The sequence below is a fragment of the Anoplopoma fimbria genome, chromosome 3, assembly GCF_027596085.1.
Source record: "Anoplopoma fimbria isolate UVic2021 breed Golden Eagle Sablefish chromosome 3, Afim_UVic_2022, whole genome shotgun sequence".
Taxonomy (NCBI): Eukaryota; Metazoa; Chordata; class Actinopteri; order Perciformes; family Anoplopomatidae; genus Anoplopoma; species Anoplopoma fimbria.
The window spans coordinates 14,422,131-14,438,441 of NC_072451.1; the positions used below are offsets into that span (position 1 = coordinate 14,422,131).

Here is a 16,311-nt window from a genome sequence, read left to right on the forward strand (position 1 = left end):
TTCAGGGTTTATTACTATCACAACACATACAATCCAGAAAAATAGATATGGTAGATAAATAGTGTATTGTTATTAAAATACTTTTTTTTTCACATTGTATTTCGAGTGCTCAAGTTAGACAGCCGGGAATCCGGGTAAAGCACAGGCGAATTAAGGCCACTGTGGTCTGATATGGTTTGCTGGAATTCACAGCAGCGACGAGCCCAATCCGGCAGGGATATACTGTAAAGCTGACTCCAGTGTTAATATACACACCTTATGATGGAGAAACACACAGGACAATATCTGGTAGAATTCTTCCCAAGGGAACTTTCAGTTTTTGCATTCTGCAAAAGGAGATCTTAACTTCGCATTTCATCTGGTGATTAAAACAACCTTTTAGCCATGTCCATTGAAGATCCCATTTTTTAGGATATCTACATCCTTAATTGGTACGGAACAATGGCAACAATAATTAAATAATCAGTTAAATTTGACGAGGAAAAAAACTTGGGAAATTGTAAAAACGTGCCCTTTGCAGAATGTCAATCGAATTTCAAACCACGCCCTTTAAAAAACATCCCTCGGTACCCTTCCTTCATGTAAGCCATAAGAGGTTCATTTTGTCTGACAGCACTTTACACATTCTTTTCTTATAACATACAGTATTTACATTATCAAGTCGGGATCATGACCCGACTGTCTGCAGCTTCACATTCTTTGGTCTTTGGACGGTCTGTGTAATCAGGTTTCATAGCTTCAATATAAGAATGCTTGTTAATCAAAGCACTTAATTTGCTGCACAGGGTTTTAAACCATGCTGCAGACGTCACCACAGTTTTGACATTTCAAAGCAAGGCATAAGTGTGAATGTATATTTAAGTATAAAAGTAAATAATACTGATAATACTAGAGTTGTTAATTGTCTTCTCATAGTTTTAAAAATATCCAGTGGTACAAAACCCACAAGATTGTTTAAGATACAGGAATATTTTCATATACACTTTTCATATAATTAGGGGCTATCTGCTCATATTTTATGAGGAACAAGTGAGAAGACAGGAAGTGATGTTGCTTCTCATTGCTCAAGAACGACAATATCAGCCACCCCGTGCACTTGCGTGAGCTGTTTGCAGTCAAGGGACGCCACCAGCTTCCTGGGTCCAGGCTGGGTGGGAATGAAGTGCTCTGTCAGTGTCACTGTAGAGTGGGCGCCAACATCGCTGAGAGGGAAAAAAAGAGGAGTGGGATGTTAGTCCTGAGAGGGAAATGTTGAGGGCAACGTGTGTGTGAAAGAGAAAAGGAGATAAAGAAAAAGTAAATGTTGCATGTTCTTACCCAACAACCACTTTGTGGCCCTCCTGCAGACCCAGGCCCTCCACTCTGAACACCACCCCCTTCAGCGTCCGTGGCAGAGGGTTGGTGAAGGTAATCTTGGCTGCCATCTCCTTGCCAACAACAGCTTCACCCAAGGGCTGTCGGAGAGCAATTCAAAATGAGTCAGGAGTGGGGAAAATCATCATTTTACTCTAGAGGTAATCCTAAAGATGCACGGTAAATAAAAAAAAACCTACCGTGACGTTGATGTCAGGTGTACGGAGCCTGAAGGTGGTCTGGTTGGCTAATACTTGCTGGGTCTCACTGACTCTTCCAGACAGGGTCAGCATCAGAGCTGCCTGATCCACCAGCTGGTTTTGGTACTGTTGGTAGGGCAGCATCCACTCAATGGTCTTCTCTGTGTGGAGAGAGAAACAGAAACGGGGTCTGGGCTTAGTATTAAGCATTTTTACTATGCAATTTTTTTTTGTTTTGCATTATTAACTGAGCACAAAAAATAGAAACAGAGGGAACTGCTAGCCTGGCTCTGTCAAATGTTTTTTAAGAAACACCCCAGCTGGCACCTTCAAATCTTACACATTAATGTTATAACTCTTTTGTTAAATCCAAATCCAAATCCACAGTCGCCTAGTACCAAAGCTCCCCTGGCTGTTCCAGTAGATTAAATTGCATTAAAGCGAGACTACAGCATTCAGTTCTCTCCTTGTAGCTATGTTTTGGTCTCCACCAGATCCTGAGAGAATAATCACCAGCTAATTGTTATCTTTGTCTGCCTGCTGTTTGATCATGGATAGGTATTGTACATTGCTTTTTTTTACCAAGAGCACAAGAGTGAATCAAGACAGTAAAGTTGCAGACCAAAACAATCAGTTAAAAGAAGCTAAATCCCTTTTTTAGATGTGTGCCTAGTTCACACTACAGCCCTGATTTTCAACTCGCCGACAGTTTTTGGAGCTCCCTGACAAAAGTCCCAGATCAGAAGCTAAATAACTTTAGCTCATTTACCTTATGTAGTGATCTAAATAAGGATCTACATAAGGCCCGAGTCACTTCTCGATTGTGTTTTCATGACAAAACATTCTCTAGAGACCTCATCAGGGAATTCCTCCACCTGTGAAATATCTTGTAGCGTGTCACTTCTTTGAAAGTCGTGTAGTGTGAACTTGGCTTGAAGGGAAAGTTGGATGGTAATTGTAAGTTTGTCACAGTGGGCAACCTCTTTTTTCATACATGTGACCATTTGATCAATTGTTAGTATGAAAAAATGAATTACAGCAGCTTTTAAGCTCAGGGGAAAACCCACCTTCATTGGGCAAGAGCTCCACAGGCATCTGCTCCTTCTTGATGGTTCCCTTCAGCACACCAGTGTAGTACATGACGGCCACCTGGCTGTGCAGAGTGGTTTGACGCGGCTGTGAGCTTAGGTTCTTCACCAGGATGCTCAGCTTGGCGTCAACACCCATCCTGGGCCCCTCGCCCTCCATCTTCACCTCAATGCACACATCCTCTGCCATGGCCGTGGAGTAGGCATATGGCTTGCTGCCAAAGCGACTGGCAGTCTCCACGGCGATGCGTTCCTCAACCGAACCTGGTACAGACGAAGGAGAATGTGAGTGCACCTCATTCTGTCAGATGTTTTGGGATTTATTGACGGACACAAGAGATATGGCAAACAGTCCTTCAAACAAAGCAAACAAGAGGCAGATATTTTAATATTGTGAAGAGCAGGTGAACAGTTGTGGGGTCACTTAAGGGGAATGTACAGCGAAATGATCTCTGCAGCAAAAAAGTATTAAATCATTACATTTTAAGGGTGTTCCAGGTAGTGTAGAAATAATTCTGTCTGGTTCGGGAATATCAATCTTGGGTTAAAATGCATTTAGCAAAGTACGAAATGGTTGCCAGTACCTTCTTGCTGTTTGTACAGGTGTGTGATGTCTTCCCGCTTGTCAGAGCCCACTGCTTTCGTGCTGATGCAGTGACCGACAGCTCTCTTCTCACTGTGGATCTGTCTGAAAGTGGCGTCCAGGTTCCTCTGCCAGAAGATCTTATCACTGTTGACCTGATAGAAAAGTATCAACATGTAGGTTACATGAAAAGTTTGCCTTTCATATCAATGATGAAGTTGAACCAAAGTGCACATCACCCTTATTCATTATTAATCTTTGTTTCATACAAGCGGATAGGGAAGAAATTAATTCTTTGTTATTCCGCTGTGAGCTCGGTTCTTGAGCGATAGAGACAGGAACCCAGGAAAGTAGTTTCTATTTGAAAAGAATGCATGCTGCTAAAGAAGGTGTCTGCAGATATGCACTAAATTATATCTATTAAAGTTTCACAATTTGTGTCTGATACATTCTAAAGTCCTCATTTTTAGTCGATCTGTGCCTGCAATTTAGTTTGACCACATTCCCTTCACTTTAGTAATCATAATGAGCCTAGAGAGAACGCCCACTTGCCAATTTCAAACACTCACCTCAGCGAAGACGAACGGCGTGTCGTGTTTCAGGTAGACCTGTCCAGAGCGGATGGCATTGACGGAGGCGGGGCCGCAGCGGAAGGTGCCCTGGCTGGTTTCCTGGGGAGTAGAGTCAACGGCCTGCCATCCTCCATAACCAGGGGGCAGGTCTGGTCTCGCCATCCAACAGTCATTCCATACGTGGAAGTTCCTAGATGGGATTAAATTATGTTCGTTTCAGGTCTCATTTAAAGGACTAGTTTGACATTTTGAAAAATACTCTTCTTTGTGACAAGAGGTAGATAGCTTAGTTTAGCATAAAGATAAGTGAAAATAGGGACCAACAGCTAGCTTTGTTCTGTCCACTTTTTTACTCTTTAGTTTTTGTACGAGTTTTTGTACGAGATAAGTTAGTGAGCGTTAAAGGTGCTGGTGGTCAGGTGACCAGGTTAGCTAAACTAAGCTAACTGTCTCCTGGCTTAGCTTCATATCTAACAAATATTATGATGAATACATATATGATTGGTATCAATCTTCTCATCGAACTCTCGGAAAGACAACGAATAAGAATATTTCACAAAAATGCTAAAATAATTCTTAAATATCACATATTCTTCATTTAAATTTATTAGAGGCATCTTAATTCCAGATTTGTTTTACCATGGTTTTGATGAAAGTGTGTGCTGGTTAGGCAAAAATGGCATAACATTTCATGTTTGTGAATCAAGTAAGGATACAATGTTGTAAAAACGATAACGAGGAGTAACGAAGTATGGATCCTAAATGTTACAGGAATAATGGAAAAAAAATGAAGCTGGCATTGCTACATTTAGCTAAATCGCAACAAGTGCCTGGTGTACTTTGCTAGAAAGGAACAGGAAATGGAACCCATCATTTTTGGGACATTCCAAAGGTGCTATATACAAGACTGTTAGCTTTTCAACTGCCTCCAGGAGTCTCTCAGGCTCTCAGCTAACAGCGCTCTAACATTGCAAACTACTGCAAAACTGCTGACATAGCTACAGTTACAGACAGTGTTTAGCTGAGGGTGAACCAGAGGGTGGGTGCTACGCTTCTGCAAAAATGTGTTGGTTGGGATGGCGTTATCAGCTATAACTGCCAAAATGTGTGCAGAGTTGCGGCCGTGATCTAGCCGGTGGGGCACATTTACATTCACTAAAATGCATTAAAAGCATGTGGGCCGGCCCGACTATGTAAACAAACCAAGTAGAAACTCGGATTACAAGACAGATACAGGGAGAGCGACTTTATTCTCTGTCCAGGAAGACCTTACTCCACTATATTTTAGATAGTAAATAGTTGTTTGCGGCTATATTAATTATCTGAATCTCGTATATTGCACCTTTAAGCACACAGTAGTACCAGATAGCATCCGCACCCTTAAGGCAGTTGCAAATAATTGGACGAGCATGACGTCTCTGAGGTTTCAGGTTAGAGACGACTGCTTTCTGAGCAGATCTAAATATATGGCGCATTCCTAAGGTATGGATTTAGCAGCATGCAATTTTCCCAGCATGGTGTCCTGGCCATGTAAAGTTATCTTACCACACAGAGTCACTATTGAGGTGGTTGATCGGCTCCATATTCTCATCAAGATACACATCTGTGGTGAGGGACACGTCAGTATCATGAGCAGACTGGAAGTTGGTCACACTGCGGGCGGGTATGCCCAGACAACGCAGCACTGTTAACAAAGACAGACGGAGATGAATTAAAAATCAATTTACGAGGTCATTTCACAATTGAATTATGTTCCCAGATGCTAGGGCTTGCACATAATGACTTCAGACATTTCCACTATGATGGCATTTGCATGGTTGCATGGAACTTTATTATCCTGGCTGACTGAAAGCAACACATGTGGCTCTATCAGTGACAAAAGTAGGAGGTATGACAGGAATGCCAATGCAAGGTATTTAGGGTGTATATGAGCTACGGCTTGCTATCAGGTGCTAAGGTCAGCTATAACTACCATTTGAGGGACCCTGCGTGCACGCACAATGTATGAGGTCCTCTGTTGAAGAGTACTGAGACCTAATGAACAGGGCCTGATCAAGATCTTTTTGTTGATCAAATCCACGTGTCCAGTGGGAACTTTGCTCCGTTGAAAACACACACACACACACACACACACACACACACACACACACACACACACACACACACACACACACACACACACACACACACACACACACACACACACAACCACGACAGTATCACATGCTCTCACTATTTTATTTTATTTATTTATTTTTCCGTCAAACTCACCCGTTGTAGTGATCCCAGAGAAGACCCAGCACTGTCCATATGACACAGGCGTACCGTTGGAGGAGTGGTACTGCCTCAGGATCTCCACGCTGCTGCTCCATGCCGAAGGAGAGACTCCATCAGAGTAATCCCCAGACCAGTTCCCCACCAGAACCCCAAAGTCATCCTGAGCGTTTATCTGAAAAGAGGATGGTGACCCAGTCATTTACAAATGACTGCTCTCATTTACATTCAATTAAAATAATAATTTCCCAAGCAGAACATGATTAGGATCTTAGCTATTGATAAAGACACGTGTCCTCTGCGTTGTTCACGGAAATGTGTTAGCTCAGGTTAGCTGCAATTTATGATTAAAACACATGGAAGGTATTATTTCTGGCAGTATGGAGACTGCTTTGAAACAGCATTTCATGTTGGGAAAATGAAATTCACAGATATACAATTGACAAGTTAACTGAATAAATGAAATTTGAGCCTTTTGGGACTTGTCTTCAGTATTTCTAATATCCTGAGATAGTGTAATATTATTATAAATATAAACTCACCATCGCAGATATGACTCTAACCACATTGACAGGATCCCCTTGGCCAGATGGTGGCATGTCACTCTTCTCCAGGATAAACAGACATGCTTCCAGGATTCCCTCGTGAAACTAAAGCCCCAAGTGAAAGACCCATAAATCGTCAGCAAAGGAAATTAGTTCATTCAAATTGGGATTTTGATCATAATGTTGGGTAAAATCTAAATATATGTCATATTAAAACTTTAATAAACAAAAACTACAATAATTGAGAAATTGCACAAATTACAAATAGGATTTTCAGCTTCTACCAGCCTCCATGCTTCACAGTATTTCACAATTATGGACTGCTTCATGGCACAAAAGAGGAACATGGTGCGGTTCTTTCAGCACAAATGGAGGTAAAGTTGACAACGGCAGATGGTGGAAGATTGATAAGGCTACTAAACATAACTAAAAGCATGTGAAACTGATAAATGAATAAAACTGCTGCGGGAAATTAGTATTTTTATTTATTTGATTTAACCTTTAGTCAGGATAATCGCATTGAGATGCTCACTCGTGCACCAATTTTGTATCAATCCGCAGTTTAAAATAGTCCCCAATTAAAACACAGTTTACTCTAGTTTTAGTAACCTTTAACAAAAAGTACTGTGCCAAGCTGTTATACAAATTTACTTAGCATTTTTAATCATAAAACTATATATTTGTATAATGATTTCAATCTTCAGCGGGAGTGCCACAGACAACGATGTCATGTTCATAAAAAGAACATAAATTCAGCATTTTCAAGTCACAACTTGAATGCATCTCAAGGCGTACCTGGCCAAAGTTCCATGTGCGGGTGCCTATTTGTTTCTCTGTGCCATAGTAAATCCTCCCGGTGTCATTCAGCACATACTCCTTTGCCTCCTCCTCATCATCCAAAAACACTGCGTCCTCTGTAAATACATGAAAATAATTTGGCGTTATAATACTGACAGTTTTTCATCCTACATTGTATACACTTGAGTTTTCTTACTTTTACATACAACACTACAATTTTATCCTTAACCCAGCCTTGACAGGAAATACAAGGGAACACTTTTTTTTATTGAACTGAAGGATTCTTGTTCAAGGATATGCTCTAGTCAAGATTTTGGCTTCCTCTCTGTCTTTAAAAGTTACCAAGAATCAAGGCTTTTATCACCAATTCAGTGACTAAATCACTTAAGAAGGTGATTTATTTTTTACAAATTCTGTGAGAGAATCCCCTAGGCCAGGAAGTGGTTAGGAAACACAATGACTCCATGGACCTTGCAGTGGGGCCCACGTTCATTGATGGGAAACGGTCGGTTTTGAGTGACATCATCTCTACAGACTTGGGCGTGCACCCCTGGAATTAACTCCACAAAACAGTGTCTTTGTTTTTCCATAGCTTTTAATCTCCTACTGTTGCCACCGTGGTTACCAGTGGGTGGAGGGAAGGTACTTGAAGAGAAGAAAGAAAGGGAGAGCAGTAAAAGCATCAGAGTATTCAAGATGGACATGAGAAAAAAATCAAGTGGAAGGAAGAGGTTTAACAAAGTCATGAGGGACAAATGAGGGGGGAAGTTATGCTTGGGAGGGAGATGGGTGAGGGGGAGTGGAGCATAACAGAGTGTCTTGAGATTTTACAGGAGAAAGGAGAGGTTGAGGCTGACAGCATCTGGCAGCTGTGATAATTTTGCTTTTCATTTCTTCTTACTGATTATTTCTGCAATATAGGGGAGAAACAGGCACACACACACACACACACACACACACACACACACACACACACACACACACACACACACACACACACACACACACACACACACACACACACACACACACACACACACACACACAGGAGGTAGTGAAGGAGGAGGAGCAGGCCAGAAAACAGAGCAATGGTGCAATGGAGTCAGGATTGGGTCAACAGATAGCATGCAGGGTGTGGGACTGGGTGGGAAAGGCACATAAAGGCAGGAAATACACATGGAGGCAGTTAAAGCGAGGGAGAGGACAGGTTGTCACCAGCTGCAGGATTACTGTGAGCTCGCCCCGTGGCGTTTTTATACAGTAATTGTAGGATTTTGAATTTTATGAGCGTGAGGGAGAGATTGGTCTCGGAAAGAAGAGATTGAAAGAGGGAAGAGGAGATTGGGCTTGCTGCCAAAAGCAACCATGCCATAATAAAAGACAGAATGTTCTTTTATCAAATCCAGGTCCACTGTTTTTTATTTTTTATTTTGCTGTGTTGCAAATATATTTATTTTTTGTCAAATATCCTGTGCAGTGAATTTACAGTGCACAGCAAGCTGAGGTCAGCAGAATAAACAATGGACCTCATTTCCAAAGGCTTTATTATATAATTGTTTTAAATATGAGTAATTTAAAACAATGAGACTGACCTCTGACATTATGGCGAAGGCCACATGGTAAATTAGACCTACATAGAGTAGAACTAGACAATTTGTCCGATGGATGAATTTAGACATATATCTAAAGTCTGACTATCAGTTTTATTTAAGTCTTTTTTTGTGAAACAGGACCAAGATGTAAAAGAAGATTTACTATACCATTTGACTGCCAGACACAGCCCTCTAAATGCTAATGTTGTTCAGCTGGGTGTGTAAATAGACAAAATTCAGCTAACACGTTAGCCATATCTAACTCAGGAATCTCTGTCTCAAGAACCGCTTATCTGATAAACTCCACATTTGGTAGCTATATTGTTGGGGACCCCATGGACTGCTTTGTCACATTTGGTGCAATTTGGATGTGCTTACACATTCAATAAAAATACAATCATAACATGCAACCGGATATACTAATATCACAACCAAACTCTTCCTCACTTCCCTGCAGCATGTCCAAAAACCTACTCACAACCAATGGGCATGCCCCCCCATAACGCCATATACAGCTTGTTTCATCTTCCCCCATGTAGCCCAAAAATCTGTTAATGCAGGCTTAACTAACTAAGAGAAAAACTGAAATGTAAAACCTTTTATCTATGTACATTTATTAATAAATTAAATAAATAATAAATAAAATAACCAAGTGAGCCAGCAGCCGTGAATCATAGCCAGTGGGGTTATGTAACACTCCTACAAGGTCACGCTGTAGCTTTTTGATGGACAGCAACACGCTCATGGATTGAGTTGGCCCTCCTCACCCATGTGTTACATTATATCAGGACTCCTCTCACAGATTAAAACAGACAGACTTTGTGCCAGTACTGGCCATTGGAATGCTGAGGCTATTCGTAATATAGCAGCTATGTTCTGGGAACACTTTCCCTGTATCAGACAGTTCTCCGAGAGGTAAAACATTGACTTTTTGAAGCAACTCCACCTCAAAATGTCTAGAATTAATTATTATCCGGCTTACAATAGTAAGCCGGATAATAATTAATTCTAGACATTTTGTTATGCAACGCTGTCTGTGTTTTCCTCCTACAGTTTTCTCCTCTTATCACCTATAACTCATCTTCTTTCCTTCCCCTCTTCAACATTCCTGCCCTCGATCTGTGTAAACCCTCTGCCCTCCGTTCACACCCGCTGCCAATCTTACCTTCACACCAAGGGTTGAAGAGTATGACGATGTTCTTGGTGGAGTCGTGAGTCATTGCCGCCTCGCACTTTGACGAGCTGGTTTTCACCATGAGCCCATACAGGCCAATCACAGCACTGGCTGGCGAGTTGACGGACAGCTTGATCTTGTTGCCGTTCTGCTCTACGATCTTGGCCTCCCAGCGTTCGTCCTCCAGGTGATCCACAAGTGGGATGATGACATGGGTACCTTTGGACACCAAGGGCATGGGACCTGCAACAGACAGTTATATTTAAGTAAAAAGGAAATACTGTAATAGAACTTTCAAGAACAACTGCCTGTGGTGCTGTACAATATGGTTGTTGAAATTGTAGATTGATACCACACTCACATCTGTCTGTTAAATATGAAATCCCAGCCTTAACACTGTATTAGAATGAAGAATTTAAAAAGTTAAATGTTAGCCTTCAAGCACCTCAATTGATAAGTTATATGTCGCTTCTTTAGGTGGTATAAAAATGCAAGAGTGAGAATGACTTATCTAGGAAAAGCCAGGCTAGCTGCTTGTAGTCTTTATGCTAACCTAACCGGTTTGCCTGAGCTTCACAGACAAATGTGTAAGTAGTATCAATCTTCTCATCTAACTCTTGGCAAGAACCCAAATACGGGTATTTCCCAAAATACTGCATGTAACTGCATGTAACTGATTTGCTGTGAACCACTAGATATTTTAAAAAATATCTAGCTAAGGAAGTATCAAGAAAATAATTTGATATGAAAAATCTGCAATTCAGAAACACATTTCTGTATGTTTGAATGGTCCTATTGGGAAGACCAACACCACTGATGGTCCAAGTGTGAGCCAGATGATAAATACCTCTTCAGTTGGTATGCTACAACATGTTCCAAAGAAAGTGAATGCACATGTGTTGGTTTATATGTCGGAGATGTTATAAAAAATATTATTGGATGCTTTCCTCTGAACAATTTGCTTTGTTGCACCCTGCTGGGCTTTAGCTGCCATTTGCCTAAACAAATATAGAGTTTATCAAGAAACCATTGTTCTCCATTCAACCGCAGCCAGGACTTCCTCTCTCACCTCTAAGGACACGTTCAAAAGGAAATCAATGAAAAACACTCTTTTCAGCCAGATCGACCTAACCTTTTTTTGAAAATTGACTCAGAATCCTTATTCACCTTCCTAGTTGAACAAAAAAAACAGCTTTTAGTGCTGCACTTAGGATTTTTTCACAGCAAATGCGACGGTGAAAGCAAAGGTAATGGGGGGCCTGTCAAATGTGGAGGATCAGATAGTTATGTGTGCCGATTCTGTTTCTCCTCCACTCCTCCCAAGTAACTATCTTAGCAGCAGGTGATGGTAAATCACACCTCTGTGGTGATGTAAGGGCCATTTATTCCCAAGTGCGTAGTGGATCGTTGTAGTATGAGGCCTGTAAATACCAGAGCGAGGTGTCCGGTATCCTGCAGTCTGGAAGCTGTAAACACTGCGAGGTGGTGGCTGGAATCCAAAACTTGTGGTGTAGCTACGGTTCAACTGCTGCTCGATTTAAATGTGCTTGCTATGCGTGGCCTTTTGACCACATTTCCCATGCTTTGTTTTGAGCCGGTCGCTCAGTCCTCCTCGTTTCACACAGGCTTGTAGCAACTACTGGTTTAAGGGGCATTCAACCAATTCTACTCAATAAGATCAGTTCTCACATCATAGAAAGTACTACTCAGCCTGTGAAAGCAGTTGTATAACATCCTCTGTGGTGCGGTATAATCTACAACCACAAGCCTGTCAGATTAACTCAAGTACCCCTTCATCGGCACCACCAATCATGTTTATTGTTCTATTTCAACCATTTATCCGATAAATGTAGCTATTTAAGCCCTGTATCTATAACTAGTATTTCAACTATTTAGCTTAGTTTAGACCTCTATGCTAATTTATGGACTCACTATGTGCATAGTTCTGCTGATTAGTTTTTTTTTTATTAGTTGAGGTACAATCTGAAGTACCCCCCCTGGGGTACAAGTAGCCCCGGATGGGAATCACTGGCTTAAAGGAGCTTCCTGAATTCCTAGAAGTAATACTATATGGGAGTGAGTTTCGGCCTTCAAATTTTAAATAGAAACTTGGGGTTTGAGTTTGAAAGAAGTGGGTATTTACCAGGCGGGGAGGGTCTAACGCAATGCTTGTGAGTTGCATTATGGGACTTATAGGATCAAGTTTTTTTTAGCTTGTCCTGTACTAGAACCTAAAAGTCATTATATCTTGGCCGCAGCTGCTTCAATTTTGTTCATCCTTTTGTAATCTGTCTCTTCTGATACCCCCAAAGTTATGAAAGTACAATGCTAAATTGCTGCGGTGGCCTTTTAAGTTATCAATATATTTTGCTTAATTGTTTCCTTTTCTTCTTGTTTCAGTTTTTGAATCCCTTATTTCCCACTTTGGGCAATCTGAGTGCATTTTCCTGAAAGTGGCATCTTGATGCAACCCATTACAACATGCTATGCTTTTTAACCCCTAAAAAATAAACTGCCCCCCTTCTGCCTAAATAGTGTACCCAACTCTCAAACTTTTCTGCCGCTGCTAATAATCATATTGATTATAATTCTTCATCATATGATATAGATTCTTTTGGAAGGTATGATTACGCATGCACAGACACTTTCTGTCCGTTCCATACCTGTTTTAAGCTCCAGATGCAGCTTGTCATTGCCAGCATTGAAGGGCCTGCTGAGCACCAGCTCCATCTGGAAGGTCTGTCCTCTGCGGATGATCAGCTCGTCCCCCTGATACAAGTCGGTGTGGTGCTCCTCTCTGTTCCGGCCCGTCTTGGAGCTCAGCAGGTCCACAGAACTCACCGACAACTTTATTTCTGAGAGAGGAGGGTTTAACATGAAATTTAAGTGTATATATATATATATATTGCAGCTGCTGTGACAATGTAAGGGTCAACATAATATGTGCAACATGCAAAAAGTAGAGTTTAACTAAACACGTTCCTTTCAATTGATTACCCCAATTTACACCAAAAGTCTGTGATATTACCTTCCATTTCTTTCAACTCTCCATTCTCAGGCTTTGGCTTTGCGGGCTCTGGGGCCGGGGCTGGGGCCGGGGCCTTGATAAATTCCACCTTATCTGTAACATCAGTGGAGGTGCTGTTCTGGCGCTTACAGCAACACGGACACATCTTCCTGAACAAGCTGCGACAGCCTCCCTCCTCCTGTTTCTTCTCCCCATCTTTCTGAATGGTCAGCTCCACCCTGGTGGGTGGGACTGCTCCGGGGAAACGCCCCACATCAGACCTGCCTCTTACAGACAACCGCTCACCTGGCATTCTAGGTAACATTGTAGAAAAATGCGTTTTCAATTTCAGGAATACAATTCCAGATACAAATCATCATAAAACATCATCACTTTGTTATGGTAGACAGATCAAGATGTGGGTAAATGATCAATTAGTGGATCTAAATTGAAACATTGTAATAATACAATGCATTTAGCCCTAATTCCCTGGTTCCCAACATTTATTGGCGGTTGACCCATTAAAATGAAACAATTGGGACCCCTCATCACAGGCTTCTTAGAATCCTGAGAAGCCTAAATTTGTTTCAAAGAAAAACAATACAAGCATGCAATTGGATTTAAATAACCTTGTGATCACTCAGATCTGTTTTGGGACCCATTTGGTGGTCTCAACCCCCAGGTTGTGAACCACTGCATTAGTTGTTTCTATCAATGCAGATACCTTGGGTTATTTGACCACGTTTTGGAATATTTTCCTCGGAATAATCCCCAGACCTCGCTGTAAACTGTTTTTTTGGCACCACTCTCTCCAAAAGAAACGCTCCTCATAAAACTGCTGACTGTGCTATGGTTTGTTTGCTTGTCCTTCCTACAAACAGAAACTTGCTGTTGGATTTTCTAGATTCAAATTTTTTTCTGTTAATGTGAGTGGCACAAAAGAAAATCCATTAATTTGAATGTATTGTGGTGAGAGCAAATATTTCAGAGAGGGATGAATAAAACCAAAACCATCTGCAACAGCTACACAAAAGTGAGAAGCCTAAGAGCTCAACAACATTGTACATTAGACTGAAAGACATAGTGTCCACACCGTAGAGGTCATTGGCAGTGTGCTGCAGCACATTTCATTCCACCAAGATTTTGTTTTTCTTTTATCTCCCCATCATAAAAACAGCAATGCAGTCTTTCTTTTACTTTCCCCCACAATAACCACACCCTGTGCACTATCCTCGTCCGTCAAGCTTTCTCAAAGCATCTTGGTTCTGTTCAGCCTTTTGTCCTTGTCGGCTACACTCCCTGAGCAATCTAACATACCTCCTGTAAGCAGCTGGATTCCATCTGCCTCACCCCAGCTGGTCTGAAGTAATGTAGTTTGTGTGTATATCTCTTTGCGTGCGCATACACTGCGGATGTCCAGCACTGTAGATTATATGAACATTTATCACACTGTCACATCCCCACCCTCATACAGCACGCCAATAATCGCAACGGAATTAGATCGTTTGTCACATTGAAGATAAGCCGGTCCTTCCTGCCCATCCTCAGATTTTGGAATCGGGTTCACATACACAAAACGTCAACATAAGGAAAGTGAAAACAAAAAGTGTTTACGGAAATGAGAGGTAGGGTGGACTTTCCCTCTCGTACCCTCATTTCATTCTATTCAACTATTAGAGACAAAATTAATAATCTACTGCCCTCAACCAGTACCGATCAATCCTCAAATACAGTAACCTTAGAACAGCTGTAGAACCTGAAATATATTTAGATGGCTTTTCACCCATCGACCTTCAACAATTGACTTTAACTATTTCTAAGTCTAAACCTTCCACCTGTCTCTTAGACCCGATTCCGACTAGGCTGCTCAAGGAAGTTTTACCTTTAATTAGCAATTCTTTATAAGAAATTATCAATCTGGCTTTACGAACGGGCCATGTACCACAGGCCTTCAAACTAGCTGTAATTAAACCTCTTCTTAAGAAACCTACTCTAGATCCAGAGGTGTTGGCTAACTATAGACCTATATCTAACCTTCCGTTCCTCTCTAAGATCCTTGAGAAAGCAGTAACAAATCAGCTGTGTGACTTTCTGCATAACAATAGTTTATTTGTTGATATTCAGTCAGGATTTAGAGTGAATCATAGCACAGAGACAGCACTGGTGAAAATTACCAATGACCTTCTAATAGCTTCAGACAAAGGACTTGTCTCTGTACTTGTATTGTTAGACCTCTCTAAACTTCAAGCATGTCTTAAGGACATAAAAACCTGGATGACCTGCAGCTTCTTGATGTTAAACTCCGACAAAACTGAAGTTATTCTACTAGGCCCAGATCACCTTCGAAATCAATTATCTAACGATATAGTTTCTCTAGATGGCATTGCTCTGGCATCCAGCACTACCGTTAAGAACCTCAGAGTTAAATTTAATCAGGATCTGTCTTTTAATTCTTATATAAAACAGATCTCAAGAACAGCCTTTTTTCATTCACGTACCATTTCGAAAATCAGGCAAATCCTGTCTCAAAGCGATGCAGAAAAACTATTCATGTCATATACATTGAATGTGTTGTAACTCTGTTATGTTGTTCATTATGTACACATGACATCTATTGCATGCTGTCCATCCTGGGAGAAGGATCCCTCCTCTGTCGCTCTCCCATAGGTTTCTTCGTTTTTTCTCCCTGTTAAAGGTTTTTGTTAGGGGAGTTCTTTTAATGCAGTAAATTTCAAAACAATACCTCTCAAAAAGGGACTTAAAGATGTGCTTAATGGCTACTTGTATGACATATGCTAAAAGACTGAGACTAAAGCTAATATTGTTGCCTGGGGTGAACTTGAGTGTGAACTTCCCCAAAACCATTAGGCTCAAGACAGAGCCACAATTGTTAGCTTAACTCTTGAAGCAGGAGCACTTAGGCTCCTGCACGTGACGCTCTGTTCGGTTCCAGTCCTGTTCAAGGCTTTTTCTAGTAAGTAAACTGCAACCCTAAAAAGTAATGTAGTAGTAGTATGCAGCTTGGCTTTGGAGGATGAGGCTAGGCTGCTATTGTTTGTAGTAAGTTGTTGTTGGATGTTGGAGCAGATAAACACACTGCCATTTCTAGTTGGCAGTGGCGCTAT

General features: G+C 41.3%; 1 protein-coding gene across 2 annotated transcripts in view; it reads right to left on the minus strand.

Moving 5' to 3' along the window:
* Positions 1-16,311, minus strand: part of tgm1l1 (transglutaminase 1 like 1) — a 25,852-nt gene continuing 9,541 nt past the window's right edge. For both annotated transcript variants that reach the window (XM_054596070.1, XM_054596069.1), the window contains exons 2-14: positions 13,208-13,500; positions 12,843-13,034; positions 10,171-10,422; positions 7,411-7,529; positions 6,613-6,720; positions 6,068-6,245; positions 5,342-5,480; positions 3,794-3,986; positions 3,226-3,379; positions 2,621-2,905; positions 1,554-1,714; positions 1,318-1,454; positions 1-1,202 (exon numbers count right to left, since the gene is read on the minus strand). In XM_054596070.1, coding sequence (XP_054452045.1) covers positions 1,058-1,202; positions 1,318-1,454; positions 1,554-1,714; positions 2,621-2,905; positions 3,226-3,379; positions 3,794-3,986; positions 5,342-5,480; positions 6,068-6,245; positions 6,613-6,720; positions 7,411-7,529; positions 10,171-10,422; positions 12,843-13,034; positions 13,208-13,499 — 2,355 coding nt within the window. In that variant the 5' untranslated portion in view covers position 13,500 and the 3' untranslated portion in view covers positions 1-1,057. The remainder of the gene's footprint in view (positions 1,203-1,317; positions 1,455-1,553; positions 1,715-2,620; positions 2,906-3,225; positions 3,380-3,793; positions 3,987-5,341; positions 5,481-6,067; positions 6,246-6,612; positions 6,721-7,410; positions 7,530-10,170; positions 10,423-12,842; positions 13,035-13,207; positions 13,501-16,311) is intronic.